Source organism: Ranitomeya variabilis, chromosome 4 (assembly GCF_051348905.1).
Source record: "Ranitomeya variabilis isolate aRanVar5 chromosome 4, aRanVar5.hap1, whole genome shotgun sequence".
Taxonomy (NCBI): Eukaryota; Metazoa; Chordata; class Amphibia; order Anura; family Dendrobatidae; genus Ranitomeya; species Ranitomeya variabilis.
This window is the reverse complement of record NC_135235.1, coordinates 34,658,697-34,686,610: the sequence shown is the minus strand read 5'-3', so window position 1 is coordinate 34,686,610 and position 27,914 is coordinate 34,658,697. Positions and strand designations below refer to the sequence as shown.

The following is a 27,914-nucleotide window of genomic DNA, read 5'->3' as shown; positions in this document are numbered from 1 at the left end:
AAAAAGGATCACGTACAAAACAATTTTTTTTGCATCACCACTTTATGAGAAACATAACTTATTTGTACCTAGTGTTATGCGGGCCTTTTTGCTTGACGCACCTCTTTTGGAATGGTGCCATTTTGGCTACATATGAAGATGTTATATTACCCACCAATTACATAACATAATGCAGCAAGAAATTCAGGTGCAGAAAAGTGTAATTTTACAGCTAACGTGACATGTTCAATAGCTTTTGCTCTGTTAACCCTCTTCAATCATTTGTCGTACATACTGTATGTTGGGTGCAGTTGTTTGGAAAGGGCTCAGAAGCTGAGTGCGCTCCATATGTGGCAAATAACAGTCGGGGGTCTATTGAAGGACCATTAATGCCATCTTGGTTCTTCATACGAGAATGTCAATTGTAAAATGGTGAAATTGTGGTATATAGATCAAGTGATCAAACTATCATAGGTTCAAATCTCCTATTAGGTCTAAAAAAAATGAAATGAAAACTGTAAAAAAAAAAGTTTAAAAAATGATAAAATATGAAAAATCTAAAATTTCAAATCACCCAATTTATCTTCCTTTAAAAATAGATATATTTATTTAATTAAAAAATAATCATCTTTGATAGTGCCACATTTGCAAACTTTAGGGTTATCACAATAAAAATCTATAAAGAATCAAAACACAAGAATTGCCATTTTTTGTCACTGTATGTCCACCCCCAAAAATGAAAAGCAATAAAAACATTGTATGTAGTCCAAAATGGTAACAAGAAAAATGTTGGCTCGACACACAGAAAATAAGCTGTTACACAGCTCCACTAATGGAATTTTTTTTTTAAATTATGGGTCTCAGAAAATGGCAACACAAACCAATTTCTTTTTCTCTAGGCAAATTTTCAGAATTTTTTTCACTACTTTGTTCAAGGTGTAAAAGCACATGACAGAAAGGACAGTTTTCTGCTTCCTCCTCCAAGGCAATTCCATTGTAATGCTCATGCCGACGTCCCTGCATTTTCTCTCTCCCTTCTTCCGGCAGGGACGCCAAACTACTCACTGCCCCAGCTGCTCAGCAGTGTCTCAGTTCCCTGCATGGCTTCCTGGTCCTCTGTGCCTGCGCATGTCGGGCAGATCTCCCGGCGGCCCGCCTAGTGCAGGCGCGCTCCCCAATTCTTAAGGAGGCAGCATGCTGGGAGGCATCTAGTATTTAATGCAGGCTCCCCTTTATGGAGGGGCCTATACAAAACCCTCTTTAGTGATAGTTTGTGTCTGTCCCTACTGATTAGTTTTCAGGTTCCTGAACCTATTCCTGAACCTGTTCCTGAACCTATTCTGTTAGATCCTGAACGTGTCTCTATGCTCACCTAGCCTGAACCTGATCCTGTTCCTGTTATTGGTATTACCTGAACCTGAAGCCGCTCGGATGGTAACTGAACATGAAACCTCTATGGCAGTACCTGAGCCTGAAGCCACTACGGCAATACCTAAACCTGAAGCCACTCCAGCAGTACCTGAACCTGAAGCCGCTCGGATGGTAACTGAACATGAAACCTCTACGGCAGTACCTGAGCCTAAAGCCACTACGGCAATACCTAAACCTGAAGCCACTCCAGCAGGACCTGAACCTGAAGCCGCTAGGATGGTAACTGAACATGAAACCTCTACGGCAGTACCTGAGCCTAAAGCCACTACGGCAATACCTAAACCTGAAGCCACTCCAGCAGTACCTGAACTTGAAGCCGCTACGGGAGTACCTGAACCTGAATCCACTCCGGTGGGGTGTGATCCCGAAGCCACTCTGGTGGTATCTGAAACTGAAACCGCTCCGGCGGTACGTGAGCCTGCAGCTGCTCTGACGTAACCTGAACCAGCATCGGTGTCCATCCTGCCATCTGTTCCAGGAACCACACTGTCTGAACCTGCATTAGTATCCCGTCCTACCTTGGACACCGTGTCTGCAATCTTGACCCTTGGGGTCAGCTGCCACAGTAACGGGACTGCCCTTGGAGTGGTAGGTGGCCTCTTAGCCACAACCCTCCAATGGTAAGCCCGGACTGTGGCGCACCGTGTCCATGATCCACGTGCGTGACATCCATTACCCAGTTTCCCACCTAGTTTACTAACAATTCTGATGGCGTGGAACGGGAAAATCCTGAATAGGAAATCTCTTCCCAAATGCAAAGATTGATCCAATCAAAGCTTTCCCAGGACCCCATAGCAGGCACATCGTTGGCATCTATGATATGCATGCCAATAATTTTAAGATTACTTTATACAAGAGTTCAAAGATGATGAAATTCCAGAATTCACATAATTAACTGTAGATTGATACAAATCGTCTGCTTCATTCTGGAAATTGAATATAAGAAGTCATTTTGGTGCAATAAAGGCAAATGCAGGGCCATTTTTCTCAATCTAACCGAATATATTTCCATCCAGTGTCCTTGTGTGTCTTCTATATTAATTGTCAAGTCATGTCCTAGATGAAAAAGAATAACTGGGAGGAAAATGACACTTTCTACTTTCCAATGTGAGGCTCCTACTCTTTCTCTATTCGTATCCAATTCTATATGCAGTAGTATTGCTTTTATGTAGAATAATCCATATATAAGCAATTTATCCAAACCTACTTTTTGAGTTTTCTCACTAGTCATGTTTATTTATTTATTACCAGATTACTTGTGATTTTTGTAGCGATGGAACATTTTACAGAGAATTATGTATGTAAGAATAATAATAGTTGCAATAATAATTTACATAAAGACCCAACGTATTCCACACTGACTTCCAATTTTAAAATACCACATAACTAAAATGTCAAGAAAGAAATTGACAAAATAAGAGACAAACGATAAAATTAAAGAGAGAAGCTACAACAGCAAAAAGAACTCTGCCCACAAGATCTAATACTCTACAGGAGAAAGGACCCTGCACATAAGAGCTGACACTCTACAGGAGAGAGAGGACCCTGCCCATAAGAGCTGACACTCTACAGGAGAGAGGACCCTGCACATAAGAGCTTACACTCTACAGGAGAGAGGACCCTGCACATAAGAGCTTACACTCTACAGGAGAGAAGACCCTGCACATAAGAGATGACACTCTACAGGAGAGAGGACCCTGCACATAAGAGCTGACACTCTACAGGAGAGAGGACCCTGCACATAAGAGCTGACACTCTACAGGAGAGAGGACCCTGCACATACTGTAAGAGCTGACACTCTACAGGAGAGAGGACCCTGCACATAAGAGCTGACACTCTACAGTACACAGGACCCTGCCCATAAGAGCTGACACTCTACAGGAGAGAAGACCCTGCACATAACAGCTGGCACTCTACAGGAGAGAGGACCCTGCACATAAGAGCTGACACTCTACAGGAGAGAGGACCCTGCACATAAGAGATGACACTCTACAGGAGAGAGGACAATTCCCAATAGAGCTGGCACTCTACAGGAGAGAGGACCCTGCACACAAGAGCTGACACTCTACAGGAGAGAGGACCCTGCACATAAGAGCTGACACTCTACAGGAGAGAGGACCCTGCACATAAGAGCTGACACTCTACAGGAGAGAAGACCCTGCACATAAGAGCTGACACTCTACAGGAGAGAGGACCCTGCACATACTGTAAGAGCTGACACTCTACAGGAGAGAGGACCCTGCACATAAGAGCTGACACTCTACAGGAGAGGACCCTGCACATAAGAGCTGACACTCTACAGGAGAGGACCCTGCACATAAGAGCTGACACTCTACAGGAGAGGACCCTGCACATAAGAGCTGACACTCTACAGGAGAGAAGACCCTGCACATAAGAGCTGACACTCTACAGGAGAGAGGATCCTGCACATAAGAGCTGACACTCTACAGGAGAGAGGACCCTGCACATAAGAGCTGACACTCTACAGGAGAGGACCCTGCACATAAGAGCTGACACTCTACAGGAGAGAGGACCCTGCACATAAGAGCTTTAACTCTACAGGAGAGGGTTCCCTGCCCATAAGAGCTTACTCTGCAAATCTGTGTTCACACTTTTCTTCCCAATTCCAGATGTCCAATGAAAGATTCCGTTCTTAATCATGTTTTTGTGTTCATCTCAAGAAAATTTTCAGTACCACTAAGACTCTTTGTTGTATGTCATTGGTCTTTAAATGTACCGATACACAGAGCCGTGCCCGCCTGCCCGCATCTGTGAGAAGCATACAATACAAATTGGCACTTTGCGTTAATAGCACAGCTTGGCGAGCGCAGAATACAGAATAGTCCATTTGCATTGTTGTGTAGCAGACTCTCATTTTCTTTTTGTGAATGGGGTGCCAGCAGTCTGCCGTGCCGAGTGAATTCTGATGTTGCCGACTTGAATTTACTCTGACGCACCCAGAGGCACGCTGGAGCATGTTTGATTGGCATGCAGGAAATAGCATTCACAGTAATCTTTTTAGTAAATGTTGCAAGCCTTTGTGCTGCTGAGTGGATTTATAATTCATGATTGTAGAATTAGCCAATATAATGTGCACTATTCTGAATGCAAACTACATTACTGATTACAAGGCGCTGCTATAACTTCACAGAAACATGGCGGGTGTCAGGTAAGTGCATATGTGGAGTGCAGTGATCCGGATTATACTAATATTTGGTATTAATGCAACTATGTTTAACCCCTTCCTAATGTAGGATGCAATAGAATGTCCTACGCTAGGTCAGCATGTATGGCTGGTGAGTCCGCTCCATACCAGGGAAGTGCCGGCTGTTTCCTGTAACTGGCATGTGCTAATAGCAGCGACTGGAGCGATCTCCAATCACTGCTGTTTAAAATCAGCTGCCAATCACTGACAGTAGCGCTTAAACGGATTCTTTGGCGGTGCACTGTCTCCCGTGTGCTGGAGACCCCCCATCACTGGAATCTTGGTCCATTTCTTCACGTATTGCAATTAATTGCAATTGGTTCAAGTCTCCAAAGAGAAAAAAAATTATATTATATATATATATATATATATATATTAAAAAACATTTTTTGGCTTTAACTGTCTTTTCCAATGTAAAAATAAAGAAGCTGCTGAAAAAAATAAGCATAGTTGGTATTATATATATATATATATATATTATAGTAGCCCGATCTATTAAAATATAACATTAAATAACCCATTTGGTAAATGCCATAAAGAGAGAAAAAAATTAACGATCCAGAATTACTGTTTTTTTTGTCACCGCACCTCCATACAAACAAAAAAAAGCTGCAATAAAAGGGGATCGAAATCTCGGATGTACCTCCAAAGAGTATGTCAACTCATCACCCTCCCAAAAAAAACTCTCACACAATTCCTTCATGGAAGGTGAGATTTTTTGCCACTTAAAAAACAAAACTTTACAAGTTTGGCATCTCTGTGATTGTATTGATCTGAAAAATTAGGTTGCCAAGTAATTTTTACTGCATAATGAACACCATATAAAGAAAATCTATAAAACAATAGCAGAATTGTGTTTTTTTTACACGTGTATTTTTTTTCCCATTTTCCATAACACTGGTATTGTTGATGTTTCCGGTGGGATCCTCCCATAACCTTACCTCCATTACCAAATTAAATACCCAATAACCTCCCTCAAATAACAGCCCCCAAATTAAAACAATGACACTGTAATTATGGATATTTTTTGCCACAGCATCCTTTATTAATACAACATATAAATATTACCAATAATATATAAAACACTGGGAGGGTCCTTGAAGCTCCCAAAATCTGGTGACTTTCAAAACATAAACTGTGGACATAATAAACAGACCATAAATTACTCCTAGCTGTTACCCCACTGGCTCAGGAATACCATAACCCCAAAGGGTTCAATTGTTCACTTAAACCCTGGGGATCCGACAATCCATTGCCGTTATTCCCCCCAAAATCACCAGAACAAAACCATATTGTATTACCAAATAAGGAGAATTCATATCCCCATGGCTCCCCCAGACCAATTTAGCACCAACTTCAAGGACCCCCCCCCAACTGCCACAATGAAGGCCTTTGACCAGCTCAAATGCCTGAGACCCCCCTATGGCCCTTTTGATACCTTCTTGTAAACCAAGCACCCAAACGTCACTACCTACAGCATTTAAGTTCCACCAACCAAAAATCATCGTCCCCTTTCTCTAAAAGTGACGAACCGCAACTCTCCCGTTTCTACAAACGAAACAGGACACCGCCCTTTTAACATTTATTCTGGTTATATTAATCTTTGCATTTCCGCGGAACAATCTCTGACCAAACTGTGGTCATCCCTGGAAAAGACATCCATAAGCGTAGCAAATGTACTTAATGTCCTTCACTAATTCCCTAAAAGGGCGAACACCCTGATCATTACCCCCAACGTGCAACACCAAAATATCATGGGGCATGTCAAGCCGAACGCTGCACCTCCTTCAAAACCCTACTCCAATCCATCCCCCTGAAACCAAGCCACCTGATCACTGCCAAAAAAAAAAAAAGCTGACTACCCTCATGTCTCACATCCACACGCAGTGCTCCCCAATGAACGTACAAATGGCCCAGGATCCAAATCAACAAAGGATTGGAACCTGCAATCCAAAGAATACAGAAGTTTTACAACAACATCCCAATACCATAACCATTCAACAACTAGTCACTATTTATTTATGCAATTCTGCCACCACTCCCTGAGGCCTGATGTAACTAAGAGAGCACCTGGAATCCCACCTCCCAATGCGCTACACTACATCCTGACCCAGTCCACACACTGCTGCTTCCCTCGACGAAAAAAATGAGATGCAAAACGAAAGGCATCCAAACCCAACAAAACCACACCCTTCCTAAACACTGAATTAAACTGGTACTTTGACAAATAGGAACCGTCTGCATGATACAATTATGGACCCTCCTGACAGGGCTAAAAAAATTAAAAAAAACTGCAAGCATCACACATCATGGATTCCAGGACCGCTCCTAACACTTACCCACTTACCTTTTCCTTCCTGATCTATTTTCGAACGCCTAATCAAGAACTCCAATCTTGTTGTTGCCAGGACATCCTTAGCAAGAAGCCCTCCCCCTCTTCTTTTACTAGGAGACACAATCTCCCCCAACCTTAATGCTCCAAAGAAAGCAAGCGAAAAAGCTAAACGAAAAAGACAAGCCTCAAAATTCGAACTACAGATATCGTCCAATCCCCCACGTAACTTTTCAAGTGCGCTAATAGAAACTGGATGCCTATAATCCCCTCGGCTACGTCCTCTCTTAAACCCTTTTAACGCCTGTTTCACAATAAACACTTTTGTCAAGTCCCTCTGACCCCGTAACTTGAAACCAAAAGCCAGAGCCACGATAATCCGTGAGACCTTCGCTGATGACCAACCTTCTTCAGCCCCTTGACTCAACCACAGCAGCAACGCTCCTACCTGATCTTCAACATTACTCCGACCATCACATGATGTCAACCAACCCTCCCATAAACACCATACCGACTGGTAAGCGGCCCACCTGCTGGCAGCCAGGACCGACTTAATTAAAGACTCTGCGGCCCTGAGACCACGCTCCAAAGCTCCGCCGGGCACTCCATCCCCTCGACCTCTGCATCTGGGGCCAACAACCAAATTTGCTCTCACTGTAAAAAGATAGTGAGTCAGCAATTGAATTCTGCACACCTGGCACATGAGATGCCATAACGTAAGCATTTATGGACAAACAAGTCAAGACCAACAGCCGAATCATTGGCGGTGAAGATGCCGTCAGATTATTGACCTCACACATGACCCCCATGTTATCACAGATAAAATGCACCCTCTTGTCCTCAAACTCCTTCCTCCATAAATGCACCACCACCAAAATGGCAAAAACCACCAACAACACTATATTCTTGACCAGACCCAACAAAAAACCAATCTTCAGGCCACTCAGATGCTCACCACTGACCTCTAAAGTATGCCCCAAAACGACCCCACCTGAAGCATCAGTAAACAAATCCAAGTCGCAGTTTTCCACTGTCTCCTCCATAAGCCATGAACGGCCGTTATAGTACTCTAAAAACTTACCCCAAACCTCCAAATCAGCTTTGTGATCTCCTGAACAAAATGATGTGGAGCTCGGGGATTGGGATGATGTGGTAAGCAAAATTTAGTTTACCAAGAAGCGACTGAACTTCCTGCAATGAAAACTTTTTCAGACACCGCACCCGAGTCACCTCCTCCCATAACACTACCACCTTCTCCACTGGCAATCTGAAATTATAAGACATGTCAGGAGAGCTAATAGGTCCACTTTAAATAAAGTGAGTCACTGGTGATGTCTTCTCTTATTATAGTTACATTCTTCAGTTCTCCATCCAGCCCAGATCCCTATGATGTTTTCTCCTGGCCAGTGTCCTCAGAGTATGTGCTTCCAAGATAGTTTTGACTCATGACTTCTGCAGCCATCTCCAGAATTTATAGCAAAACAAATGAATTTAAACCACAGATACTTAAATTACTTCATACACCAGCCCCGTAAATAAAATGAGACCCTAGACCAGACATTTTAATAAATTAAGATCCCAGATCAAATCATTAAATTAATCCAGGATTTAGACTAACTAAAAATTCAGACCCCAAACTAGACGTTTAAATTCATTCAGACCTTTACACCAGTTGACAAAATTAACTTAGACCTCAAAATTAACTCCTAGTCTTGATCAGATGCCTAAATGAATTGAGTCCCTAGACTAAAGGTACCGTCACACTCAGCGACGCTGCAGCGATATAGACAACGATCCTATCGCTGCAGCGTCGCTGTTTAGGTCGCTGGGGAGCTGTCACACAGACAGCTCTCTCCAGCGACCAACGATCAGGGGAACGACATCGGCATCGTTGAAACTGTCTTCAACGATGCCGAAGTCCCCCTGCAGCACCCGGGTAACCAGGGTAAATATCGGGTTACTAAGCGCAGGGCCGCACTTAGTAACCCGATATTTACCCTGGTTACCATTGTAAAAGTAAAAAAAAAAACAAACAGTACATACTCACATTCTGATGTCTGTCACGTCCCCCGGCGTCCACAGGGTTACGCGCTGCTGCTCAGAGCTTCCTGCACTGAATATGTCAGCGCAGGCAGTAACAGCGGTGACGTCACCGCTGTGCTCTGCTTTACTGCCGGCGCTGACACATTCAGTGCAGGAAGTTCTCAGCAGCAGCGCGTAACCCTGTGGACGCCGGGGGACGTGACAGACATCAGAAGGTGAGTATGTACTGGTTTTTTTTTTACTTTTACAATGGTAACCAGGGTAAATATCGGGTTAATAAGCGCGGCCCTGCGCTTAGTAACCCGATGTTTACCCTGGTTACAAGTGAACACATCGCTGGATCGGTGTCACACACGCCGATCCAGTGATGACAGCGGGTGATCAGCGACGAAATAAAGTTCTGGACTTCTAGCTCTGACCAGCGATATCACAGCGGGATCCAGATCGCTGCTGCGTGTCAAACACAACGAGATCGCTGTCCAGGACGCTGCAACGTCACGGATCGTCGTCGTTCTCGCTGCTAAGTCGCTTAGTGTGAAGGTACCTTAAGCCCTAGAATTAGTGATCTTACCTAACGCTTCTATTCAGAACATGATAATATTCTGCGTGCGTTGCATTGTCATAATGATAATCTTGTATTCATAGAGTCTATCTAATAATCTAGCACAGAGAAGATGGCAGCGAGCGCATCCTGTTATTGTATATATTAATGCGTGTCATTTACATGCTTGTCAAAATCCAGACCTCCAAAGGTTTTGTAAAGGTTACACTGCGACGGACAAATGAGGAGCACTCATTAAACTTCTACTTGAAGTTAATGTCTGCATCACTTCACCTCTCCTCATGATCGCTGTGTAGATTCTCAATTATTTCCCCGTGTTTTTGTCATCCATCATATGTCCGTTTATGTTTGGGAATTATTTTTAAGGGTATGTGCACACGATCAGTGTTTGTTCATGCTTTGACGCAGGTGAATTTCTGTACCTGAGCTCACTTACTTTTTTAAATTTTTTTTTTTATTGCGTTTTTGTAAAGTATAGCTAGATAGATAGAAAATGGATAGATAAATAGATAATAGATAGATAGATAGATAGATAAATAGATAGATATAGATAAATAGATAGATAATAGATAGATATAGATAAATAGATAAATAGATATAGATAAATAGATAGATAATAGATAGATATAGATAAATAGATAGATACTAGATAGATATAGATAATAGATAGATACTAGATAGATATAGATAAATAGATAGATAATAGATAGATATAGATAAATAGATGACAGATAGATAGATAGATAGATAGATAGATAGATAGATAGATAGATAGATAGATAGATAGATAGATAATGGATAGATAAATAGATATAGATAAATAGATAGATACTAGATAGATATAGATTGATAATAGACAGATGATAGATGCTAGATAGATATAGATAAATAGATAGATAGATAGATAGATAGATAGATAGATAGATAGATAGATAATGGATAGATAAATAGATATAGATAAATAGATAGATACTAGATAGATATAGATTGATAATACACAGATGATAGATGCTAGATAGATATAGATAGATAGATAGATAGATAGATAGATAGATAGATAGATAGATAGATAGATAGATAGATAGATAGATAGCAAGGGCAGCAACAGCAATGTATCCGGGTGCCGTGCCCCCCAGGAGAGTACCAAATGTTCAATATATTAGAAAAAATTGAAGGTAGCACACCAGCTTGTAAAGGTGAAAAAAAAAAGTTTTGGCTCCCACTGTGAGCCTGTCTCAAGGCTTGAGAAAGGCTGACACTTGGAGCCGAAACATCGCTATTATGGGCTATTAAATAGCACTTTCTTTTCACCTTTACAAGCTGGTGTGCTGCCATTTTTTTCTAATAGATAGATAGAAAGAAGATAGATAGATAGATATTCGATTTGTGAGATTGATTAGTACCTTACACACTTATATTAACCTAATAAATTGATAATTTAAAAAGCCACCTTGGGGTCCTCCCTATTTTTATTAATCTCCCATGACTAGCCAAGGTACAGCAGACAGCTGCGGTCTGATATTATCAGGCTGGGAAGGTCCATGGTTATTTTGTCCTTCCCAGCCTAGAAATACAAGCCTGCAGCTGCCCCCAAATTGGTACGTCTATTTAGAAGCACCAATTCTGGCAATTTCTGACTCTTCCTGATTGCCCTGGTTCGGTGGTAATTGGGGTAATGGTTTATGGGGTTGATGTCAGCTTTGTAATGTCAGCTGGCATTACACCTAGTGGTTAGCAATGGAGCGGCATCTATCAGACACCTCCATTTCTAACCCAGTAATAAAAATACACTCACACAAAGGATAAAATAGTTTATTTAAAAAACACTCCCCCACACCTTGTGCACCAATTTATTAAAAAGCAAAAAAAAAATGAAACCATGAAGATCTGATTAACGTAGTCCAGCGAATCAGAAGTAGTCCAAAAATGGGAACCTGAAAAACATAAGAAAGACAGTTAAATAAACAAAAGCAAGAAACAATCTCTCATTCACTAATTTATTAAAATCCCCGCAGCTCCGATACAATCCATTGGGGTTCCCACAACTTCCAGCGATTCAGTACTGCAACCAATGGTGTGTCGTTTTGAGGACGATGCTCCATAAATTACTCCGGGTGATATCTCACGCTCGATGACGTCACTGAGTTACTGACTTCACTCATGAGACATGTATCTTCATGTTTGTTTGTTTTTGCTTTTTAATTGGTAAATGAGGTGTGAGAAGCTTTTTATAAAATAAACTATTTTTTCTTGATTGTTTTTTTTTAATTACTGGGTTAGTTACTGACTCCTGGGCTTTAATGCCAGCTCTCATTACAAAGCTGACATCAACCCCATAAACTATTACCCCAATTGCTACCACACAAAGGGCAATCGGGAAGAGAGGGCAAAGTGCCAGTATTGGAGCATCCATTTGTGGGCGCCAGCCAGTATGTATTTTCAGGCTGGGAAGGACCCAATAACCAGGACCTCTCCAGCCTGATAATATCAGCCCCTAGCTGTCTGCTTTACCTGGGCTGGTTATCAAAAATAGGGAGGTACCCCATGTCATTTTTTAAAATCATTTATTTATTATATAGATGCATTTTTGGTGTGCATTTGTGCTGCGTAAACGCACTTACAGCGCATGTTCTTTTTATTAACTGTGGACTTACCACATCTAATGAAAGTCTATAGGGAAACTCCGCACAGAAGACTGAACGTTCCTGCAAAAGAAATGGACATGCTGTGGCTCTAAAACCCACACTGTAGGTGTTACTGCAGCAGGAAAAAGCACAGCGGCCATGAGATTTCTATTAATCCCATTCACTGTGCTTGTACTGTACAGTGCAGTGTTTTGGACGCATCAAAAATACACTGCGTCCAAAGAGCTACTATTCCTGATCTTGGGCACGCAGCCTAAAGGTGTTTGATGGGGGTTGCTCATGTTTTGGGGATAATTTTCTTATTTTTACTTACATGCATTTATTCATATTTATGCAATTGGGTTTCATGAAAAATTTGGCATAGCTTGATTTCTTTTAGCCTCCGCATTACACTGTCTATTTATTGCTCACTGCAGAATGAGTTAACTGAGACTCCATCAGTGAGCGCATTCTTATGTTTTCTGAGCCCCTCTGATTGGAATGCGCAGGGAAACAAAGTGCCTGTAAATGTCAAAGGATGCAAATTTTTTAATAAAACTCAATTGCCGAAATGATTTTGAGCCTGAAATGCGTGCATTTAAGTAGAAAAAATGTCCCAATTCTGTGGTTTCGGCTGACGCCATGTCCATAGAGCGACTTCTCTTCTGCTCTGCTTTGTTGATAGGTTTTGATTGCTGACGTCATGCTGATTGAAAGCCGGTTCCCTGCCGTCTAACTGCGGGGAGCCAGCTGTCCATCAGCATGACATCGGCAGTGACAGACGAGCTGCTCTGTTGATGTGCAGCAGCTGAATCGTCAGCAGGAGGGATCACTAACCACTCCTAGCCAGCGCCGGATAGAACAGTCAGTTAGTTGCTAACTAGGTACCAGAAACTAACTGCCTGCTAGTTTTTTTGGCTCATAGTCCTGGGCAAACCCTTTGAGTCTGACTAATAAAGTCCCTTTATATGAACCCTTTTAAAAAAGTACTATATATCCCAATTTTCTAAAAAGTTATTTTTTTTCCTTGTATGGCTTTTTTCGCCCTCCAGGTCATGTGATGGGTACCTGTAACTGTAACGAGCCATGCACCAGCATGTCCATCCCATCACCACAACACATCTGTATCCACTGGAAATTAACGATAAAGCAAGCAGAGATCTTTAAAATCACAAGGAAATGACACAGAAAACGTATTGAACAATTCTATAAATATTCTAGAAGGGACGACCCAAGGACTTGTTTTATTGCTATGTTTTATGTCCTTTAACCTTCAAACATTTGGACTCAGACTTATTTCACTATGGCTGTGCGGTCTATGGGACCCTGGGACCCTCTTACGTCCTGTCCTCATCTTGACTCCTATACGATGTGCTCTAGGCAAAATACCAATGGCTTGCGGTGGCAGCGGATCAATGGACAGGATGGCGGTCTCGGTCTTATTGCGTTGCTATATATTTATATATATAATGACGCTGATTAACGAGCGGCCGCATGGTCCCGTGACTCGGGCGGACTGTGCCGATATAATAGTTCTGTAAGAAATATCATTTTAATGAGTTGGAAATGACTTAAATACTGTATTTACTTGTTACATGACACGACGCGTTTTGGAACCGTCTATAAAAGGCTGTTATTTAAATAGGATAGACTCGGCTAAAAAAAACAAAACCAACATGGCCGCCTCGTTGTTGTGATCTGTAATTGTCAGCTGTTTGATCCAGAGTTTCATTGTAACCAAGAATAATGGCCTGCCCTATCTTCATTTTACACTGGCACATTAAAGGATGTAATGCAGCTCGTAAGATAGTAATACTCGGCACATAATGGCGCCGGTAATTGCCTGTTTTCAATCACGTCGCTGCAGCCCTACGTTCTATCATCTTTCCAGAAATGCAGCTGATCATAAAACTGTCATATAATGACATAAAATACACACAAATTAACATTTTTTAATGACTCTAATGGCGACGCTCTGGAATCCGGAGCCGACAGCAAAGCCATACAATTAAAATCTGGACCTAATCTTAAAGGATATTTCACGAATTACCTGCAGATATAAACAGTTCACATATCCTTTATGGGGTCTCATGAGGAATACATGACTTTATTTAAATAGGTCCTTGGGTGTGGAGCAAACTTGTCGAACTCGTTTTATGTCAAAAGTTACCCCTACTGCACTTTTGACAGTCCCGTCTTGTTAGGAAGGTCTTCTGATGATAAGCTGATGGCTTGATGTTGGGACTCCGAGCGATCAGCTAAAATCTGTAGAGAACTCAGCATCAAGGATTTATACTGCCTGCAGCGCCCCTGCAGGCGAAGTGAAGTATTACACTGTTCTCATTTAAATGTACAGGCAATCCATACAATGCATGGAGTCATTTCCCACTCTGTCTAATTGCTGAGGATCCTGATACTTATATTAAAGGAGTTGTCTTGTTTGAAAACCCATTGTCAGGAAATTCAGGGTAATAGAGGAGTTGTCCTCATAACTTGGAAACAGTGGAGAGAGGTCGTAAAGAGCATTGTTCTCTCTTTGGACTTATCCTGAGGTTTTAAAGGGAATATGTCAGCTAATTCATGCTGCCTAAAGTGTGGCAGCATGAATCAGAGTCTGGTTACACGATTGCAGCGGGGTATGTTTTTCTCTGAAACTCTCTGGTGTTTCAGAGAGGATAGACTGTACAGATCAGGCCATGGATCACAGTCCATGACCAGACAGTTTCCAGTACAGTCCCAGGCCGCCTTCTCCCATCTCCCCTCTCTAGGTGATTGACAGATCTCTTACTATGGGAGCGACCTGTTAATCACCTGCAGCAGTGATGGGAAAATACAGCAGGCTGGGAAAGCTGGATGGCTGGAAAAAGTCTCATATTTGGCTATGGTTCCCGGCTGGATGGTTGTTGTTTAAGAGAAAAATACTTCCAGTACAGTCCTAGGTTGCCTTCTCCTGTCCCCCTCTAGGTGATTGACAGGTCTCTCGCTATGGGAGCAACCTGTCAATCACCTGCAACAGTGATGGGAAAATACGGCTGGCTGGGAAAGCCGGATGGCTGGAAAAAGTCTCATGTTTGGCTATGGTTCCCGGCTGGATGGTTGTTGTTTAAGAGAAAAATATTTCCAGTGCAGTCCTAGGTCCTAGGCCACCTTCTCCTGTCCCCCTCTAGGTGATTGACAGATCTCTCGCTGTGGGAGTGACCTGTCAATCACCTGCAGAAGTGCTGGGAAAAAAATGGCTTACCGGGAAAGAAGGACGGCTGGAAAAAGTCTCATATTTGGCTATGGTTCCCGGCTGGATGTTTGTTGTTTAAGAGAAAAATATTTCCAGTGCAGTCCTAGGTCCTAGGCCACCTTCTCCTGTCCCCCTCTAGGTGATTGACAGATCTCTCACTATGGGAGCGACCTGTCAATCACCTGCAGCAGTGCTGGGAAAAAGCAACTGGCCAGGAAGGAAGGATGGCTGGAAAAAGTCTCATTTTTGGCTATGGTTCCCGGCTGGATGTTTTCTGTTTAAGAGAAAAATATTTCCAGTACAGTCCTAGGTCCTTGGCCACGTTCTCCCAACCCCTTTCTAGGTGATTGACTGGTCTCTTGCTATGGGTGAAACCTGTCAATCACCTGCAACAGTTCTGGGAAAAACAACTGGCCGGGAAAGCCGGCTGGCTGGAAAGAGTCTCATATTTGGCTATGGTTCCTGGCTGGATGTTTGTCGTTTAAGAGAAAAATATACATGGGTGTAACAATGTTGCTCGTGATTTGAGGAACATCAGGTGACAGATTCCCTTCAAAACCACAAATCTTGGGCTATGTTGAGCCTAGAAGAAAGACTCATTTGTAGTCCCTGATGTCCATTTGTTCCAACTGTGGTTTTGTGCCACTATCATCCTTTGGCCTTTGCTATGATGCCCATAAAGTGTGTAGTTCCTATGGTTTGGTCCTCAGACAAAACCCTGATGTCCAACAGTCCCCACCTACTTGCTTTTATCGCAGGGACCATGTGATAGCGGCTCCTGTGCCTCCATATTCCTTTACAGAAAAGGCACAGCTGTCGCCTGACTGGCGTATCTCTCTTGGGATCTTTGTTCTCTTGAACGCCTCCTAGGAGAAAACTGCACCCAAGGAGTATCTTCTAGTGCCTGGCCCTAGACCTTATCTGGATAATAATGGCTCCCATGTTGATCCCTTTGTGAATAGTGTTATGGGGATTTTCAGGAACCTGATGGCAGCCCACATTTCCATATCACATTACAAATTGTAAAAATATTACTAGTAATAACAACCAAGATATTATCTCATGTTAATACGACCATTGATGGTGCCTATATCTGTTCCTCGTAGAGTTGGACGTCGGGAACATGCAGATCCTTACATGGAGGAACTCAATCCAGGAGATGCTTCAGAACCAGAAGGAAGGGGAACCGGTGAGTTGGGAACATTATTGTATAGTTGTTTCCTAATTCTTGTTTTTTTGTACAGTTTATGGATGTTTCTATAGAAACAAAATAAGTATCACATAAGAAAATCCAGATCCACTCCCTAAGGAAAGTATAGGGTTGGCTATAGGCTATAGGAGCATATCTGGCCACGGCAGCCATCTTGAATAAAGTCCTGGCTCCTTGTTGGTGGTGACCACTTTCCTGTCCAGCAGTAGAGATTGTCAGGAACAAAGTCAGGATTTTCTTTTTTTTTTTTCAGAATATTTTACTTTTAAAGGGGTTGTGCAGTATTAAAAAAAATACATGTCTGCCGTCCTTCATGAAACATCACTGCCCATGGTTTGTGTCTGGAATTACAGTGGTTAATTTTACACTTTCTGTCCCTGGTGGTCAGTAATGCATTTTAAAATTGATGTCCCAGGAGGTCAGTGGTACATGTAGCATCTGTTTTCCTGGAAGTCAGTTTTTCATGTAGAATTATTTTCCCTGTTAGTCAGTATTTTAGCATTTCTGTCCCTGGCGGTCACTAGTGCATGGAGCATTTATGTCTCTGGTGGTCAGTGGTGTATGGAGCATTTCTGTCCATGGTGGTCAGTGGTCTATGGAGCATTTCTGTCCCTGGTGGTCAGTGGTGCATGGAGCATTTATGTCTCTGGTGGTCAGTGGTGTATGGAGCATTTCTGTCCCTGGTGGTCAGTGGTGCATGGAGCATTTATGTCTCTGGTGGTCAGTGGTGTATGGAGCATTTCTGTCCATGGTGGTCAGTGGTCTACGGAGCATTTCTGTCCCTGATGGTCAGTGGTGCATGGAGCATTTATGTCTCTGGTGGTCAGTGGTGTATGGAGCATTTCTGTCCATGGTGGTCTGTGGTGCATGGAGCATTTATGTCTCTGGTGGTCAGTGGTGTATGGAGCATTTCTGTCCATGGTGGTCAGTGGTCTACGGAGCATTTCTGTCCCTGGTGGTCAGTGGTGCATGGAGCATTTATGTCTCTGGTGGTCAGTGGTGTATGGAGCATTTCTGTCCATGGTGGTCAGTGGTCTACGGAGCATTTCTGTCCCTGGTGGTCAGTGGTGCATGGAGCATTTATGTCTCTGGTGGTCAGTGGTGTATGGAGAATTTCTATCCCTGGTGCTCAGTGGTGCATGGAGCATTTATGTCTCTGGTGGTCAGTGGTGTGTGGAGCATTTCTGTCCATGGTGGTCAGTGGTCTACGGAGCATTTCTGTCCCTGGTGGTCAGTGGTGCATGGAGCAGTTCTGTCCCTGGTGGTCAGCGGTGCATGGAGCATTTCTGTCCATGGTGGTCAGTGGTGCATGGAGCATTTCTGTCTCTGGTGGTCAATGATGCATGGAGCATTTCTGTTCCTGGTGGTCAGTGGTGCATGGAGCAGTTCTGTCCCTGGTGGTCAGTGGTGCATGGAGCAGTTCTGTCCCTGGTGGTCAGTGGTGCATGGAGCATTTCTATCCCTGGTGGTCAGTGGTGCATGGAGCAGTTCTGTCCCTGGTGGTCAGCGGTGCATGGAGCATTTCTGTCCATGGTGGTCAGTGGTGCATGGAGCATTTATGTCTCTGGTGGTCAATGATGCATGGAGCATTTCTGTCCCTGGTGGTCAGTGGTGCATGGAGCATTTCTGTCCCTGGTGGTCAGTGGTGCATGGAGCAGTTCTGTCCCTGGTGGTCAGTGGTGCATGGAGCAGTTCTGTCCCTGGTGGTCAGTGGTGCATGGAGCAGTTCTGTCCATGGTGGTCAGTGGTGCATGGAGCAGTTCTGTCCCTGGTGCTCAGTGGTGCATGGAGCAGTTCTGTCCCTGGTGCTCAGTGGTGCATGGAGCAGTTCTGTCCCTGGTGGTCAGTGGTGCATGGAGCAGTTCTATCCCTGGTGGTCAGTGGTGTATGGAGCATTTCTATCCCTGGTGGTCAGTGGTGTATGGAGCATTTCTATCCCTGGTGGTCAGTGGTGCATGGAGCAGTTCTGTCCCTGGTGGTCAGTGGTGCATGGAGCATTTCTGTCTGGACAGTAATGCATTTAAAGTTTATTTTTTTATGGACGTGTACCATTTCCGGCCATAGAAATTTTGTTTACACAAGCTTTTCAGTATTTCAGAAAACATAATAAAACACCATTCACAAAATAATTCCTATAAGTGTATAAAAAGACCTATTTACAATTTCAGTAATAATAGTTCAGTTAATTTGGATTAATCCTCTGTTTTCTTCCTATTACATTTCCAGCTGTCCATGGTGCAATTTTTCCATTTCCCCAGCGGGTGGCAGTAGAGAATTGTACATTAGTTTCCAGTTTATTCAGAAAAATAAACAAATACTTGCAGAGTTCATCATTATTGGTCTCCAGTATTAACCAGTGCCGCGCTGCAGCGCAGTCTGCAAATGTCACTCTTCTAACAATCCTTATGTCAAGCATTAATCCCTGGAGTGTGCTGATTTTCAGAGCTTGTAATGCCCCCGTCGCTGAGGCTCAGCTTTGATACGTAACATTTTGGGTGATATCTTGTACAATAATGTTGTTCCTAATCCCGATATTTGCAGAGAATCGCAATTAGAGGCTCAAGTTCTTGAAGAGACGGCAGAACATACAAAACTGTTAGTGATATAGTCAGGACTCTGTGCGCAGGAATGTTAATGATCCCGGAGTAGTCAGCGAAGATAATAGCGATGATACTATTGATAAGGAAATGAAATATAGAAGATGACTTTTCGGTGACATTGTAATGTTAGAGCCTTGCCCTTCATACATCTTCATTGTATTGCCCCTGGTGCCAGTTCTTATCTGCAGGATGATAATTAGAGCGGCCCCTCCAGTCTTATCTCCCCTTTCCAAGCAATTTCATAATGAGACCTTATATCAGGGTCAGTATTAGGGTACTGTCACACAGTGCAATTTTGATCGCTACGACGGCACGATCCGTGACGTCGCAGCGTCGTATGATTATCGCTCCAGCGTCGTAGACTGCGGTCACACGTCGCAATCACGGCGCTGGAGCGATGCCGAAGTCCCCGGGTAACCAGGGTAAACATCGGGTAACTAAGCGCAGGGCCGCGCTTAGTAACCCGATGTTTACCCTGGTTACCAGCGTAAACGTAAAAAAGAGAAACAGTACATACTTACATTCCGGTGTCTGTCCCCCGGCGTTCTGCTTCTCTCCACTGTGTAAGCACCATAGCCGGAAAGCAGAGCGGTGACGTCAGACGTCACCGCTGTGCTCGCTTTCCGGCCGGCAGGCGCTCACACAGTGGAGAGAAGCTGAGACGCCGGAGGACAGACACCGGAATGTAAGTATGTACTGTTTGTTTTTTTTACGTTTACGCTGGTAACCAGGGTAAACATCGGGTTACTAAGCGCGGCCCTGCGCTTAGTTACCCGATGTTTACCCTGGTTACAAGCGAAGACATCGCTGGATCGCTGTCACACACAACGATCCAGCGATGTCAGCGGGTGATCAAGCGACGAAAGAAAGTTCCAAACGATCTGCTACGACGTACGATTCTCAGCAGGATCCCTGATCGCTGCTGCGTGTCAGACACTGCGATATCGTAACGATATCGCTAGAACGTCACGAATCGTACCGTCGTAGCGATCAAAATTGCACTGTGTGACAGTACCCTTACGGTTGCATCTATCTATACTGGAAATGACAATGTTATTGCATACATAGAAAATCTCGGTATCCGACTCTGATTTCTGTTCCTTTGTTCTTTTCAATCACTGTTTATCGTTTATTTGTTCTTATAAGATGTTTAAATATATGTTCATACAATTAAAAAAAAAATAAAAATTAAACCGAATTAAGATCACCATAAGGTCCTATAATAATGTGAACGTAAAAAGTGGGGGCGGGAATGGAGTCACGGTATGTGGTTGTATTGTTCATGGCCCAATTTTGGGGTGAATATAACTGGTTAATTATTGGGTGGCGGTAAGGTTGTTGGAATATTACCATCACAGTGTATCATCTTCCAATCATCAAGTAGTGGGGGCGCTAATGACCGGACCGAGAGAGCTGACAACTCCATGTCAAACCAAGTGCCTTCAATCTCTCCTCACCCAGCCTGACTGACAGCTGCAGCTTGCACTGAGCATTGTGAGATCTCAGCAGTTGGAGAGACACCTCAGGGTCCTGGTTGTCACAGTGGCATTGCTTTCCTTACGGGGAGAGTGATGTCTCGTTTGGAAGCAAGGGAAGATCTCTTCTATCAGGTAAACACAAACAGGCAACAAGTTCACACTCCAGGCCAGAAGGGGGAGCTCTGAACCTGGTTTTCCGGGGAGCTGCTCTAGATATATATTCTGGCTGGAGGGGAAGTCAGTGAGTAGTCTGTAAGGAGGACAGAGAAGTGAGCAGTCAGACAATGTAAGTTGGAAAGACTGAAGGGGCCATGCAGCCAGAGTTGCTGCAGCTCCTGGAGAACGAGAATATAGAAGGAAAGAACGGATTGTAGAGAGCGTGCAGGAGAGCAAGGCACAGGAGAGAGACACCAGGGGAGGATAGCTGTGACTGGGTTACCTCCCTGCAGAGCGCGGATTCCCGGTAGCCGGAAGACAAAGGTTGTGTCGGACTCTAGGAGGCACAGCAGAAACCGGCAGGACAGCTATACTACATGTAACCTGTCCGCCCTAACACCCATGAGGCACAGTGGCACATAGATCCCGGGTTGTGATAGAGACCCTGTAAATAGGCTCGAGCCACCTGTCATACGGGTTTGTGTCCCACCTTTATGGAGGACAGAGAGGACTGTGAGGACCTTGCCAGAAGCCATAGGCAGTAAGGGACTACAACATCAAAGCGCTGGTAGGAAGGCCTTCATCTCCACTTGGTAAAGGGGACTCTGAACTTGCTTCCAAGCCGGCCGGACCCTGCCTGTACCTGTGATCTGGTGCCCTGGACTGTGGCTGCCTGAAGCCTTCAGTAAACCAGGTAAAGAGACTGCAAACCTGTGTCCTCAGTTCTTTACTTCACCACTCACCATCCTTATCCATACACCGGGAGCCCTGGGGACCTCCTTCACCTGTGGGAAGTTATACCATCCTTGCTGCCATAACACCACCCCAGAGGACCCCTTTTAAGCAGCGTCGGTCCCCACTGACCGAATACCACAGGTGGCATCACAAACACGAACTTTATTCAAAGCCTCCTTAAGGACATTCCCTTTAACATAGGCGCTCAGGGCCATGGACCGGGTCGCCGCCACTGTGACATCCTCTTTGAGTACGGGACCCGGTACCGAGTGCCCCACGGCCCAGGCAGGCGACTCAGATGCAGCAGCAGGGAGGAGGGACGCTGAGAAACTGTCAATCAGGGTAGGTGGATGGAGATGCCAGCAGCTAGGCGGATGGACTTTAAGGAGCCTCCATTGGGTCAATGTGGGAGATATTCAACAGCAGGAGGAAGAAACATAGAGGAGTTGTCAATCAGGCTAGGTGGGCAGAGCTTCTAGTAGTTGGGAGGAGGGATGCTGAGGAGCTGAAAATCAGGCTAGGTGTGTGAGATTCAGTCTGGTAAGGCTTCTTTTACACATGCCGTGTTTTTGCGACGCCAATAGATTTCTATGGGGCCGCAAAAACTGGCTGTATAAATTTGTTGGAGCACCGTACGCCATATGGCCATGAGGGCCGTATTTATGGCCGTGAAAAAATATCGAGCCTGCTCGATATTTTTCACGGCTTACGGACACGGCCCCCATTGAAAATCAATGGGACGGCAAAAACAATGGAAGCTTGTTTTTGCGGTGCACCATCAAGAATGTATTTGCGGATCACCGTTTTTTTCCCTATTTTTTCCTTTTCTATTCTAAGCCAGAAAAATGTTGATCAGCAAGATTTTTACGGTAGACTGTGAAAATTACAGCAATACGGCCCGCAAAAAAGACCTCCAAAAACGGGCCGCAAAAAACACAAGTGTAAAAGAAGCCTAAGGTGGAGATTTAGCAGCAAGGAGGAGAAGGGTCACTGAGAACCTGTCACTGAGGAAAGGCAGGCAGAGATTCAGTAGCAGGTAGTAGGGGACGCTGAGAAGCTGTCATTTGGGTTAGGTGGGCAGTGATTCAGTAGTAGCAGGGGGGAGGGACACTGAGGAGCTTTCAGCCTGGTTAGGTGGGCAGTGATTCAGTAGCAGCAGGGGGGAGGGACACTGAGGAGCTTTCCGTCTGGTTAGGTGGGCAGTGATTTGGTAGCAGCAGGGGGAGGGGCACTGAGGAGCTTTCAGTCTGGTAAGGTGGGTGGAGATTCAGCAGGGAGGAGGGGCACTGAGAAGCTGTCATTTTGTTTAGTTGGATGGAGATTCAGCAACAGCAGGGAGGAGGGGCATTGGGAAGCTGTCAATCGTCCTAGGTGGGCTAATTTAAAATTTCTGAATGATTAAACAGTTAATCTGACATGGATTTTCACATTAAGTACCCCGGATTCATCAGGTCTTCAGGTCTAAGAGATCTATATATTAATACATGCAGTTTGTATTGTAACATTTGGTGACAGATCCGCTCTAAGCCAGAAAGTACAGTATTTATACTTAATGAAGATTTCAGGAATGTTAAGATATTAAGTTGTCCGTTATCTAAAAAAATGAGGCCACGGATGGAAAGTTTGTTAAAAAAGAAGTCACCTATTTTATTTTCCCACCTCTACTCCCCCATTCTTATCCAGTGCTAATGCCCTGATGGCCCCTCTGGTCTCAGTTTACCTCCCTACAGCGATGATTTCACACATATCAATATGACTGCTGCAATCATTCATTGGGCTCAGTGGTCTTGCAACCGCCAGTACAGAGACCAGTGGGAGACTGGGAAGTGATAGAATTGGAACTGTAAGGGCAAGTATGATGTTTCTGTTATTGTTTTATGTCACTGTAAGCTGGAAAACAATTTGGTTGAGGGGATCTGTTTCCTGGGCTCAACGTGATCGCCCTGATGGAAAATGCACTTTTACGAGTTTTTATGGCTTACATTGTAGGGCGGGAAATGACACTAGGTTGGTTGACCAGTTGTTACTTTTTTTTATATCTATAGGGGGTGCTGTGACTGATTTTGATGGAGATGGCATGCTGGACCTAATCTTATCCCACGGGGAGTCCATGGCACAACCTATATCTGTATTTAAAGGGAAGCAGGTAAATTTTTATTATTACTTGATACTGGGAAACTAGTTGGTGATTAAAGGGTAAAGGTGGCCATGGAGATCAGACTGTTGTTGGCCACATTTTAAGATTTTGGAGGGGTCAGCCGACCATGTAATCTATGATCATTCATCAGAAAAAAACAGAACGAGCACTTTAAATCCTTTGTTCCCAAGGGATAGTTCCAGGGCTGGGCCTCAGTGCAGGATTAAAGGGTTCCCCCATCTCATACCAGGTATTTATGGCATATTGGCTCTAACTCTAGGAAGCCTACGTATCGGGAGAACTAAGATCACCTGACCCTCTTTCCGTCGGGTGAAGCAGACCATGATGCCTTGCTACAAGAAGCAAGCTTTGCCACATACTGGATTGGCATGGAGCACACATTTTGCTGGTCGTCACTTTGCCGGTCCATGAGCAATTACCAAGTTTAACCTCAGAGCAGATTTCATCAATACTGGAAGATCACAATCACCTCTTAGTTCAGGTTGTGCCGCGCGGTTATACTTAATAAGTTTTCTCTATCAGCTTCAATGATTTTTTCACTTTTTCAGGATCGCACTGCCCACTGGGTAGATAACTGGATTAGAACAAATTACTATTGCAGACTGTTGTTTACGGTCTAGACAGAGTAATGCGATGAATGGAGAAGGAGATGTCACCAAGAGACTCCTCGCTGCTCTGCAAGAATCGTAACTAGACGCTTTAGGCCTGCACCATAGTTAGTTACTGCTACTCTCAGTGGCCAAAAAGTTTTAGCCACTTAGCAACTCTTCATTTTCCCAGAAAAGTTGTCCCATCTCTTGTGCTTAGATTGGAAGATCTATTTATGGGGAAGGCCTGCTCATACTAAAGGTTTCTAATATGTAGCTGTACTAAACTCCCCCATGACCCTAAATGAGGACCAGATTGGTGACTGGTTACATAGACATAGTAAGGTTTGCCATCCTACTATGGTCACAGCATCTATTGGCCCACAACGCTCAAGTGAGTATATTACTATTACTTGTGCCAAAAACAGCAGCCATGGGTTTTTCTAAGCAGCTGTCTAGCATTGTGAAAATTAAAATGGTGGAGGCCCACAAAACAGGAGAAGGCTATAAGAAGATAGCAAAGCGTTTTCAAGTTGCCCCTTCCTCAGTTCGAAATGTAATTAAGAAATGGCTGTTACAGGGAACAGTGGAGGTCAAGATAAGGTCTGGATGACCAAGCAAAATTTCACTGAGAGCTGCTTGTAGGATTGCTAGAGAGTCAAATCAGAACCTTCACTTGACTTCAAAAGACCTTCACAAAGATTTAGCAGGCCCTGGAGTTGTGGTACATTGTTCTACTGTTCAGAGACACCTGCACAAATATGGCCTTCATGGAAGAGTCATCAGAAGAAAACCTCTTCTGCGTCCTCACCATAAAATTCAGCCTCAGAATTATACAAAATAACTAAACAAGTCTGATGCATTTAGGAAAAAAGTCCTGTGGATCAATGGTGTTAAAATCGAACTTTTTGGCCACAATGATCACAGGTATGTGTGGAGAAAAAAGGGCACATAATTTCGGGAAAGGTCAATGGCACATTGAGAGGGAAGAATGAAATTTCAACAAATTCTTGATGTAAACATAGCACCATCTGTAAAAAATCTGAAGCTGAAAAGAAGATGGCTTCTACAAATGGATAATGATCCTAAACACACGTCAAAATCCACAATAGACGACCTCAAAAGGTGCAAGCTGAAGGTTTTACAATGGCCCTCACAGTCCCCTGATCTGAACATCATGGAAAATCTGTGGTCAGACCTCAAAATAGCAGAGGATGCAAGATGCCCCAGGAATCTCACAGAACTGGAAGAATTTTCCAAGGAAGAATGGATGAAAATCCCTCCAACAATTGAATAACTCTTGTCTGACTACAAAAAGCATTTACAAGCGCTAACACTTTCAAAAAGGGGTGCCCAAACTTTTGCATCTGCCCATTTTCCTTTTCGTAATTTTTAAAATGTAAAATATGAAAATATATATTTTTTTGGCCTACAATACAAAGAAAATGTGTCATCTTTAACATTATCCCTTTTTAGAAATCATTTCATCTTCAACTTGCTTAACTCTTCACAATAACAGTAATTTTGACCGGGGGTGCTCAAACAATTTCATGTGTACTATTGATTTCTGAAATAAAAATGAAAACAATGGTTTACGCTTTAAAATGTTGAATTCTTTTAAAAAAAGTTGAAAAATAAAAATGTTGAGCTCACAGAGTTTAGATGTTTTCGTTTATTTAGGTTGCATTTAGGTGACTGTTTCTGGCTACATCCTAGTTCCTACAGGACTAACTAGACTTATTGTGTCTTCCAGGGCTTGAAAAACAATTGGCTGAGAGTGATACCACGTACTAGGTATGGTGCTTTTGCACGAGGTGCTAAAGTGGTACTATACACCAAAAAAAGCGGAGCCCATCTAAGAATTATTGATGGTGGATCTGGATACCTGTGCGAGATGGAACCAGTTGCCCACTTTGGCCTCGGTAAGTATGATGGCTTCTTTTCTCCTTTCTGTTGCCACACTGAAGATGAGCTATTTTTGTGTTGCCTCGTAGAGGAAGCCAAAATCTAGTGTAAGCAAAAGAGGTAGATGCACTAAGGTCTCTGCTATCTCAGGGCCTCCACCGCTCCGCAGTTGGACGCTTGTAATCCTGGGACATGAGCATATTTCCTGTGTGAATGGAGTGGTACTGAGCATGTGCGATGTCTGCTTCATTCACTGTGTATAGGAGGAGTGTTTGTTGCACATGCTCATTTCCGCTCCTATTACACCATGAAAATGCATTTACATCGGGCATAAAAATCTACTTCTCTGCAGAGTATGTGAGTTGTTCTACAGCAAAAGTGAGTTACAGCAGCTTCTAGGAATGCTGAACAACATGGCCTCCATTACAGCTATCATATAGGTTTACTTTTAACACCTTTTAGTTATGCAATGATTCCTCTCAGTTTCTGCTCCAAAAAATAAGTGTGTACATAATCTAACTTATGATATGTTTTTGCATTAGAAACTTGGCATATCCACCTCATGATCTCAGTACTCTAAGTTTTGAGGATTTTTATTTTTAACTTGGCCCGTTAGGCAAGTTTTGGATTGCTAAATTTGTACAAGATCAGAACCACTGTCAGCACATGAATGCAGTGCCCAAACCACCATCAGTACATGAATGTAGCACAATAACCACGATCAGTACATGAATGCAACATTAGAACCACGGTCAGTACATGAATTCAGTGCCAGAACCACCATCAGTACATCAATGTAGCACAATAACCACCATCAGTACATGAATGCAGCATTAGAACCACGGTGAGTACATGAATTCAGTGCCAGAACCACCATCAGTACATGAATGTACCACAATAACCACCATCAGTACATGAATGCAGCATTAGAACCACGGTCAGTACATGAATTCAGTGCCAGAACCACCATCAGTACATGATTGCAGCACCAGACCCACTGTCAGTACATGAATGCAGCCTCAGAAACACTGTCAGTACACAAATGCAGCACTAGAAATACCATCAATATGTGACATTTTGTAGGAGTTGCTTTTACATAGAAAAACACACTTGATTGCTCATTTCTATACAGTTCTAAATAAATGCGTGCCACCATATATCAGCCTGATGGACACCAATAGAACATTATTTGGGACAGATAAATAGTTATGGACATGATTGGTGGTAGAGCTTCTGATTTTATAAGACAACCAAAAGGCTTGAAAGCAATGAACACTTTAACACAGGAAAATGAGCTGTAAATATGATAGTGTTTAAATTTAGTTGATAAAATTGCAACTGATTTCAGTCTGCAACCTTCACCCTTAGTATACAGTTTGTAACCTTATCAAAGTTTCAGATTTTTCTATTGTGGGAGTTTCTCTCCAGTAATGCAGGCTGGATGTGAGCTCTGTTTGTATCCAGAGTGCTGCTGCCTTCAGTAGCTAGTATATCAGTACAACTTCTATCCTGCATTTATTTTCTCTTTAAAAGATTTCATCCTTGTCTGCAGCTAGATTTTTTCTGCCCTCCATGAGACTGTGTGTACTTTCCCCATCCACTGCAGATCTGTGTACAACCCCTCCTTCTACTTGCTGCTATCTCTAACACTGTCAGAATGGAGTGGGAGGCAGACAT

At 43.4% G+C, this 27,914-nt stretch overlaps 1 protein-coding gene across 8 annotated transcripts in view; it reads left to right on the top strand.

Annotated features, from left to right (window-relative positions):
* CRTAC1 (cartilage acidic protein 1) overlaps nt 1–27,914 on the top strand; it is a 526,287-nt gene that overhangs the window by 456,790 nt on the left and 41,583 nt on the right. For all 8 annotated transcript variants that reach the window (XM_077258322.1, XM_077258318.1, XM_077258320.1 and 5 more), the window contains exons 9-11: nt 16,515–16,597; nt 23,633–23,733; nt 26,086–26,254. In XM_077258322.1, coding sequence (XP_077114437.1) covers nt 16,515–16,597; nt 23,633–23,733; nt 26,086–26,254 — 353 coding nt within the window. The remainder of the gene's footprint in view (nt 1–16,514; nt 16,598–23,632; nt 23,734–26,085; nt 26,255–27,914) is intronic.